Consider the following 9,135-nt stretch of genomic DNA (forward strand, 5'->3'; position numbering starts at 1 on the left):
TGAGTCCTGCACTGGATGGTGCTGGGGACACAGTGGTGATGACAATCCCAGGCCCTGGACTCACGGAGCTCACAATCCAACAGAGGCAGTAAACATTAAAGCAATCATTAATTACACACTTAATTAACTGCAAAGGTGATACTCCTGGGATGGCAAGTACAGAACATACGAGGTCATCTAATAAGGAGATCTGAGTTCAGGTGGGATGTCAGGGTAGCATTTGAGCAGATACCTGAAGGATACAAGGGTACTGGTCAGCAGAAGGGGGTGGGGATATCAGGGTGGCCCCAGTGACAATGAGCATGGCGATAATTGCACCTTCACTCTGCACTCAGCATTGGCAAGCGCATGCTCACTGACTCCTCATAGTCGCATGCAGCTGAGGAGACTGAGGTTCAGAGAGATGATGTCTCTTGTGCAAGATCAAGCAGCTGTGGTAGGCCTCCAGTCCCAGAGCTCTTGGACCCCTGGACCATTCTATTTTCCACTTTCAGCGCTGTCTTTCCCAAGCTAGCTTCTCATCAAGTCCTGTCTGTTCTGCCTCCTAATGTCTTTTCAGTCCTTCCCCTCCCCGCTATCCCTCAGCCCTAGCCTTGTTCCAGTTCCACCCCACCCCTCAAGACACACCCCAGTGTCTCCACCCCAGTCTCTTCTCTGGTCTCCTGCCCCATCTTGATCTTTTCTCTCCCAGTTGCCCTCAACCCTGCAGCGAGAGGAGTCTTTCTAAAGTGCAAACATGCCCCTGCCCTTGTTATGCTCAAAACCTGCCATAGCTTTCCAGTGCCCTCAAGAGAAGATCTAAACTCTTAGCCTGGAATTTTAGCCTGCCCAATCTGGTCCCTGCTAACCTCTCTCTCCACGGTGAATGGACTTCTAACTCCCTTGATGTCTCAAGCCCTATCCCCACCAACAGCTCTTTGCACTCATGACTGTGTTGGTCTCAGCCTCTGTTTAGCTGTTAGGACTCAGCTCAGTTGTTCCACCTCCAGGAAGTATTTCCTGACTCCCAGATCAGTTTAGGTGCCCAGCTGGGATCCCCCAACTCCATGGACTCCCCCAACTGTGTCCACTTCAGGTTGTCCCTGACTGGGGACAGGTCTCTATCCCCACTGGACTGAGAATCATAGGAAGGGAGAGCCCGGGCTGTTTCAGTCCCTGCAGTGGCCCCAACACTGCCTAGCACAGGCTTGGACACAGGGCAGGTGCTTAGCAAAGTTTTAAAATTAATTAACAAATTATGTGATTTCATCACAATTTCCCCTGCTTATTCATTTACTAGCGCATCTGAATGACCCCTGGATCATCAATTTAATTTTCAGAGTACTTGCTGCTATGCAAATAAGACAGTGCTTGAATTTTGTCATGGAGATGGCTCAGCGTATCTTTGGGCAGAGAAAGTGGCAATATTTCTGGTTTAATTAATTTTAGGTTGGCCCCAGTATGTTCTTAACCCAGAAAAGGTGGTCATGTAAAAAGGCAAAAGGAAACTCATCTCCAGTGTAAAGTGATCCACATTTTTGTGGTCTGTATAACTCTGAGGATTTCCAAAACCCTACCTAAGTGATCTTTAATAATTTGGGATGTATGACTTCAAGCTTCTCTATCTCTGTAGCTTTTATTCAGTCCATCCCAGAGCATACAGGGTCCAGTATAAGTTCCTTCCTCACAAGGAAGCCTTGGTGACCTTTCAGCATTTCAATACCATGCACCTCATACCTTATATTCTGCCTCATTTTTTCTAGGAGGCACACACTGTATGTATGGGGAGTCCTTTTGATGGTCTAGCCTCCCTCCATCCTGCTGCAGGTTAACTCACTGGAAGGAGTCCCAGTGTGTGTGTATGTGTGTGCATAATCCCCTCAACAATCTAACCTCACTCCCTCACGCTGAAAGGAAGCCAGGTGATGACTGTCAGGTGAAAACAGATCCTGAGGTTCGGTGGATGCATTTTAAAGAGCTTTTTATTGGCGACAGTGCAGAACCATAGGGGAAGGGCAGCGGCCCAGTGCCAGACAGCCCCAACCCCCCAGGGTCAGGTGCAAAATACAAAAAGGGAATCACAAATACAGCATAGGGTGGGGGATTGGCGCTTCAATAAATTGTGGTCGGCAGGGGCAGGCCCTGCTCACAGTCTCACACTCACAGCCACAATCTTCAAAGACACAGATTTTAAAAATCTATGATCCTTCAAGCTTACTCACAAAAATAAAATCTCATGTCCCCAGTGAACCCAGAGTCAGAAGACAGCTGGAGGGTCAGGGACAGTCAGGAAGGAAACAGATGGAAATGGTCAGATAAAAACAGGCAGAGGAAAGATGGAATAAGGGGAGAGACACTCAGGACAGAGACAGACAGAGAGTGCCAGAAACAACCAGAGGGGTCCAGAAGAGAGACGGCTAGAAACAGCCAGAAACCGGCCAACTCAGAGTTTCCAGAAGCAGTGTTTCCAATTCAACGGCACAGCTTTGGGGGCCAAGTGACCTAGGCCGAGGTTGCAGAAGTGCGCACACACTCACGCGCGCGCACACACACACACACACACACACCCATATATAATATATTTATTTATACATAATAGATATAAGTGCCTTTCGGAAACCAGGAAGGGGATAAATAGCTACAGGAAGGCCTGGGTTATGGGCAGAGGCGCGGGTTGGGGCACGTGGAATGTTCTCCATGCAGCACGGAGGGCAGCGTGGCCCACCCGAAGTTAAAAAATATCAATTTGCCTCATGATAAACTTCTCACGAGGTGAAGCACAAAGGAAAGGCGGGATGAGGGAGCCGAAACCGAGATTTGGGGCTGGGGGGTGAGGGGCAGGGAAGCCGGAATCTCGAGAGCCCAGCCTCTTCGAGTTTGCCAGTCCGAAAACATTGGGGGTTGGGGGTCAAAGCCTCAGCCTTAAAATCTTCTCCGGAAAAATGTGGAGACCCTTGGCAACCTCCCCTTGCTTCCTTTCTAGAAAGGATTTGGAGGTGCCAAGGGGAGGGAGAAGTTGGCGTCCTAGGCCGGGATAGAGTGAGAGGCCTTAAAAAAAAAAGGCCAGGGCTTGGGACTAGGGGTCCTGAGGAAAGAGGCCACTCGAGTGGGTAACTGTCACCCCTCTTAATTCTGTCACCCCCTTCAGTCTAACTCACTGTCGACGGGAGGAAGGAGGAGGAATCGGGGCAGGGGAGACCAAGGAAAGGCTTTGAGGAGTGGGGGCACAATCCCTCCGGAAGTGTTTTGTCCTACCGGGCTCCCCGCCACCCCCAAATCTGACCAACTCATTTCACAGTATAAAGCGCTCCAGCAGGGCGGGCATTATAACGCCCCCTGCTGCCTGAATCAGAGAGGCCCAACGAGGAAGGCCAGGAGGGAGGCTGAAGGAGGGGGAGGCTTGGAATGCATAACACTGTAATCAGAAAAGAGGGCTGGGGCTGAAGGGGTGGGGGGAGTCCTCAGGAGGCGAGGAATGCAGATCCGAGTCAGTTTTGCTGGGAGGGAGCGGCCGGAAGGTCAGGGAGGGAGGTTCACATTTCAGACTAAGTCTGGGTTGGGGGAAGATTATCATAGAGGGCATCAATTTCCCTCTAAAAGGGGGCTCAATTCAGAGTAGGGTCTGACCACATGGAAATGTTGGATAAATAAGCTAAGGTCGGGCGGCGAGGGGCGGGGGGCGCGGGGAGAACCACCGAAGGGTGGGTGTGGGAGGCATTGTTGCGGGGGGTGGGGGGTGTCTGTGGCATTTCCTTGTTGGGCCTCTCTGGAGAGGACTCTAGCCCACCCCACGGCCCACTGCCAGCAGCCCTGTCCCTCCAGCCCAAGGGTGGGCATCATCCCCCCACCCACCCGTCACCAGAGGTTGGGTTGAACAGGCAGCTGGGGCATCCATCCCCTCCCCACTCCCTGCCCCCAAAGTCACCAGCTTTCTGGCCTCGCCGGGCCACAGAAACAAGAGGCGGCACAAAACACAAGGATGTCCTCCTGTCTGATGGCAGCGGCGCAGAGGGTCAAACAGAAGAGGCAGGGAGGCCACACACCCGCTATGTCTCTTCCCCTCTCTCCTCCTCCTCCTCTTCCAAATCTCTCTCCCTTGTGTGTTTGTTTGTTTTGTGTCTAGAGAGTTCACAGAGCAAGAAGGGAGGGCGAGTTCAGGGGGTCGGAAGGCTGGTCACTGCCGCTGGTGCGTTGGGCGCCGGCGAACGCGGAGACCTCCGGGCAGGTGAGGACAAACGAGGAAGTGTACGAAGGGTTAACAACGGGGAAGGGGTCGCCGAGGACTTGAACTTCACTGTGTGTAAAGAGAGAAGCTGTCAGGTTGGGGTGTGCGTCTTGGCTGGTCTGGAAGGGCAGGGGCGGTGGTGGCGGGGGCGGCAGCAGCCAGCTGAAACCATCTTCCTTAGTGGATGCTGACCCCGGCAAATCTCTCACCTCCGCCAGCGGGCCCGGCCCGGGCCCCTCTTCGTAGGGGATCTTGCAGCCCGGTTTGTGGGCCACCAGCACAAACTCCAGGCGCTCCTTCTCCTTTTGGAGCTCAGCAATCTCCGACTCCAGCTCCGCCTTTTCTTCCTCCAGCTGATCTGTCTCCTGAGGCCCCGAAGCCAGGTCATGGAAGAGGGGGAGGAAAAAGAACAGGCCGTGAGCAACTGGAGAAGGTGGGTTAGGGCTGAAACTGTCTCTCCTAATCTTGTCCCTGAGGCCCAGGGCTGGAAGCAAGCTCCAGACTGAGAAGTAAGACCCCCTCAGATGGAGTCTTGGTGTGCTATGGGACTTGAGGCAAGATTTTTGCCTTCTAGAGGCCTCAGTTTCCCCATCTGTGCAGTGGATGGTTGGTAAGTGGCTAGGTGCACATGGAAGTCTCTGGTTGCAGAAAGCACTCAGAGGTTTGTTAAATGAATGAACAACTTTTGTTTTTAATGCCACCTATTCTCCTGTTACCCTTCCCCCCTTGTCTCTCAGGGAAGACACCACATAGCACAGGAAAGCACAGGATTTCCCCGATTTCCTCTAGGGGCAGCAGGTCATCCTGCAAGCACAAAGTAGGAAACTCTCAGACTGAGGTAGAGCAGAAAAACAGAGGGGCCTTGATGGATGCCACCAGCCCACAGTCTGAGCACTATGGGTGGCTGGGAATTGATAGAGGGTAAACATATTTCATGTACAGAAGCTCCAGAATGTTAAAGTTAGAAGGAACCTGGGAGATTTGATGAGGGGTTGAAGAGGGGGAGAAACTGAGTCAAAAATGGGTTGTTACTTGGCCAAACCCCAAAGGGAGAAAGGACTGGAGCTTGTTTCTCTTAAAGGTCCCTCATCTGTGCCCTCAGGAGAAGTGAAGGCCAGGGGAGTGGTGTGTATGTGTGTGTGTGTGGTGGTGGGGGGTGTTAGCCAGGGCAGGAGTATGTGAGGGTCTGTGTGTGCACAGGGTTACTCGGTCTGGCCACACCTGTACCAAGTTCCCTATGAGGAACCTCTGGTTCTCAGCTCAGGATGAGGGCACAGGTGGTGGGGGTGTGGGGGGGGCACCGAAGATGGGGAGAGAACCCCCTTCAGGGTACCCTTTCTCCACCCCAGGGACCATCCTTACCGCCTGGAGTCGGTCAGTCAGCTCCCTCCGACGGTTCCTACACTTAGCTGCTGCCAGTTTGTTTCGTTCCCGGCGAACCCTTCTCTTCTCCTCCTCCTCCGGGGTAAGCTGAGTATAGGAGATAGTGGCCATGAGGTCTGGGGACATGGTGCACCTCCTCCATCCATCCCAAACCTCTTCTTCTTCCAGACCCCCAGGAGCCAGAAAAGGCTCCTCTAGTCCTCACTGAGTGTGGCAAGGATGATAGGGTTTCTGCAGCACTAAAGCCCTAGTGGTCCCTCACTCCAATAATGAGAAAGTTCCTGCCTCTCCCCCTTCCTCCCACCAGACCTAGTTCTGATGCCCCTTACTCACCGTCTCTTCTCGGGGTCTCCTAGGCCGGGCTCGGGCTGGGCGGGCAGGCCCAGGTCCACTGGTGGTTCCGCTTGTGGAAGGCCCACCACTGCCACTAGCTCCGCCACTGCTGTAGCCACTAATGCCTGGCGTGGAGTAACTGGTTCCCGGCATGTCGTAGGGGTCGATGGCTGGGGGCTGGGAGGCCAGTGGCTGCCCCTGGGACTGGGCCATGGAAGAGATGAGGGTGGGTTGCACGAGCCACTGGAGGTCCTGGCTGGTTGTGATCGCGGTGACCGTGGGCACGAAGGAACCGGGCATTTCCCCGAGACCGGCGCACTCCTACGGGGTGACACATACACACACAGGCGTAGACACACAAACAGAGAAACCGACACACACACACCCAACACACATGCACACACCGACCCCGTGAGTGAGCACAGGGTGAGCAGGTGTGGATATGTGTGTCACAGGCAAAAAGCCACAACACCCACCCTTCCACTACACCGTGACGCAGTGGTTAATGAGAGGATTTCTGCTCAACTGGCTTCTACCTCCTCCTTCTTCTTCGGGGAAAGGTTGCACAGTTCCAGCGGGTGGTGAATCACACCCCGGGTTGGTGACTCTTAGGTGTGGGGGGGTGGGGAGGAGGCTGGACACAGCCGGGTGACAGAACCCCCGGGACGGAGTCACAGCCACACACACAGCCACAACACCCCACCCCCACCCCAGAGGCAAGGGGAGGGAGAGGGAGAGGCCTTGGGCCAAGCCTCCCTCTACACTCACACACATACACACACCCCTCTGAGCGAGGGGATGAGTGAATTGGAGGGTCCGTGAGACCCCCGTGCAGGGGTAGAGGCTGCCAGTTTGAAGGGTGTTGGGGACGGGCCTAGGAGTTTAAAACAAACGTTTCGAGTAATTGTCTCTCCACAGAGACTGACGAGTGACATGTTAGGGTGGACGGACAGGTAGAGAAAAGGGACAACTCAGGCTCTCTCAGACTGCCGCGGAGTGGGAATAGCGTACGTCCTGAGGCCCCGAGGCCGGGGAGCGCTCATCTCCCCCCACCCTCAAATGGAACGCTGGAACTGCTTGGAAAGCTTAACTACTCTCTCAGGGGGCGTGGTGAGGGATGGGCTGGCTGGCCGGCCAATCAGCGTCCTGGAAGCCCAGAGGGGGCGGGGTTCCTGGAGACCACCTGGCTGGTTTCTCTAGGGTTAGCGGTTCTAGCTCTGTCTTCGGACACTCCGGAGGGACTGCGTGTCCGGAGCAGGTGGAGTGGGGGTGTGTCTGCGTATGCCTGGAGAAGGGGGTGATGGTCACCATGTCTCCCGAAGAAACCCCAGCACACAAATAGACACCCTCGGCCCCTGAGAGCGGAGGGAACGGATCGCCGAAAGGTCCTCACAGACCCATGGGGTTGCAGAGGGTCGCTCCTGTGGCGACAGGAATCCCCTCGCTCTGTCGCTAAAGACCCGAGGAACCATGAGTTCCGGGGACCAGGAGGGGGAGGGAATTGCGCCCTACAAATAGGAAGAGAAACTTGATTGGCCAAAGCCCACACCTCGACGACCAATAGGAACGCCGGACTGCCCCCTCCCTTAGCAACGTGGCCCCGGCGTTCCAAAATAGAACGCTCCCGGGACGTCAGGGGCGGGGCGGACGAAGGGGGCGCCGCGCGCCGTGCGTGCCCCGCGTCAGACGGAGGATTCCAGCGCGTCAGCCGTTACGCACGGGTCCCCCGTTACGTCTCCGCGCAGGAGGTGGAGGCAGTGCCTCCAACCTAGAGTTCGAGGCCCGCTTTCCCACAGGATCGAGCGCAGCCGGACGCTGGAGTAGGCGCTCGTTTGGAGGAGGAAAAGGGAATTAGCTTCTTCCAAGCTACAGGAAGCTTCCCCGGGATTTCCCTTACCTGCCTAAGCGCTAGCTTCATTATGGGGACCAAGTCGGGAACAGTCCCGGAGCCGGTTAAAAGTTCTCAGCCCTGCTACCGCATACACGTTGCACTTGCCCGCTCATTCTCCCCACCCCCAAACTTATCCCTCTGTGTTCTCTCCCTTAGCTCCACGCACACAACCAACTGCAAACGACTCCCAACTTTGCAGTTTGCAAAGTGTGCAGTGAGCCTATTCCCTCTCAGAACCTGGGTTTTGACGCGTCTTTCTTTGGGAATGTGAGGCTTGTTGGCTCCACCCTTGACTTAAAATATTAAAACCCACAGAGCAGCACCCCAACTCTCTAGAACTTACCTGGGAGGCGGCGGCGGTAGGTGGACTGCCGAAGGAGTCCACCGAAGACAGATACTGAGACTCGGCGGAGGGTGAGGAGCTGCACCGGGAGCCGGAGTCGTAGTCTCCGGGAAAAGCTTGAAACATTTCCCTGGGCACAGGGGGGCCCCTGTGACCACGCTGAGGTCGCCGGGAAGCCAAGGCTATGGCCGGGTGGAGAAAGGAAGGTGCGAGTCCGAGGTGAGGCTTAGCGCGTCCCCAAAGCGCTCTCTCCGAGGAAACTCGGGGTGAGAGCAGCGTCCAGCTCCAACAATGGCAAAGTTTCTGTGCAATTCCTCTGTTGTGCCCTGGTCCCCACAAGATGCCGCTGTGCCTCCTGAAAGTCCAGGCTTCAGTAGGACCCAGGGACGTGGGGGATCTCTCCCCCAGAGGCGAAAGCGTGGTCCTGATGTACAGAATCTGCTTCGGGTGCGGTCTTTCTCCACTCGTCCGGCGGGTCCCACGGAGGAAGGAGAGTGATAAAGAAGATGAAAAAAGTAAGTCGGTCCTCCTTAATAAAATGTAGAATTATCTAGAAGAATACTTCCCAGAACTTTCTTTCCGAAAAAAAATAATAAACAATTCCACAACCCCCAAGAAGAACCATAACAATCAGGAATCCAAGTCCCAGCTCCGCGTGTCCCTGCCGCGGCAGTAGCTCTCAGTCTTATGAATGAAGCCCAGAACCGCCAGCCTGTATTTATATGCCCGGACCGGCCCCTCTGCTTACGTCACCCGTCCCGCGCTTCACAAACTTCCCAAAATCTCCCGCCCTGCGGTACCCAGCCCCGCGCCCTCCTGCAAGAGGTCTACCCTACCCTCGATCTGGTCACCTGCATCACTCTAGCAGCCCTGGGGGTCTCAGGGGCTGCGTTCCCCCCCGGAGCTCTCGGCGGGAGGAGATCCCGGCCCCGCCTCCCCGGAGTTCCTGTGACGCAATTAGCCATATAAGGAGCTCGGCCG

General features: G+C 55.2%; 1 protein-coding gene across 3 annotated transcripts; it reads right to left on the reverse strand.

The window, feature by feature from the left end:
- Window positions 1-2,547: 2,547 nt before the first annotated feature.
- Window positions 2,548-8,861, reverse strand: FOSB (FosB proto-oncogene, AP-1 transcription factor subunit). 3 transcript variants are annotated; one of them, XM_017644980.3, is made up of 5 exons: window positions 8,155-8,857; window positions 5,921-6,241; window positions 5,567-5,674; window positions 4,414-4,569; window positions 4,135-4,273 (listed from the first exon to the last, which is right to left on the reverse strand). In XM_017644980.3, exons 1-5 carry the CDS (start codon window positions 8,278-8,280, stop codon window positions 4,271-4,273), a joined length of 714 nt encoding a protein of 237 aa, XP_017500469.3. In that variant the 5' UTR covers window positions 8,281-8,857; the 3' UTR covers window positions 4,135-4,270. The 3 variants fall into 3 exon arrangements, with proteins under 3 accessions (XP_036861388.2, XP_017500467.3, XP_017500469.3); XM_037005493.2 differs by having other exon boundaries at window positions 2,548-4,569; window positions 5,921-6,124; window positions 8,155-8,861; XM_017644978.3 differs by having other exon boundaries at window positions 2,548-4,569; window positions 8,155-8,856.
- Window positions 8,862-9,135: the final 274 nt, after the last annotated feature.

This window comes from Manis javanica, chromosome 17 (genome assembly GCF_040802235.1).
Source record: "Manis javanica isolate MJ-LG chromosome 17, MJ_LKY, whole genome shotgun sequence".
NCBI classification, from domain to species: domain Eukaryota; kingdom Metazoa; phylum Chordata; class Mammalia; order Pholidota; family Manidae; genus Manis; species Manis javanica.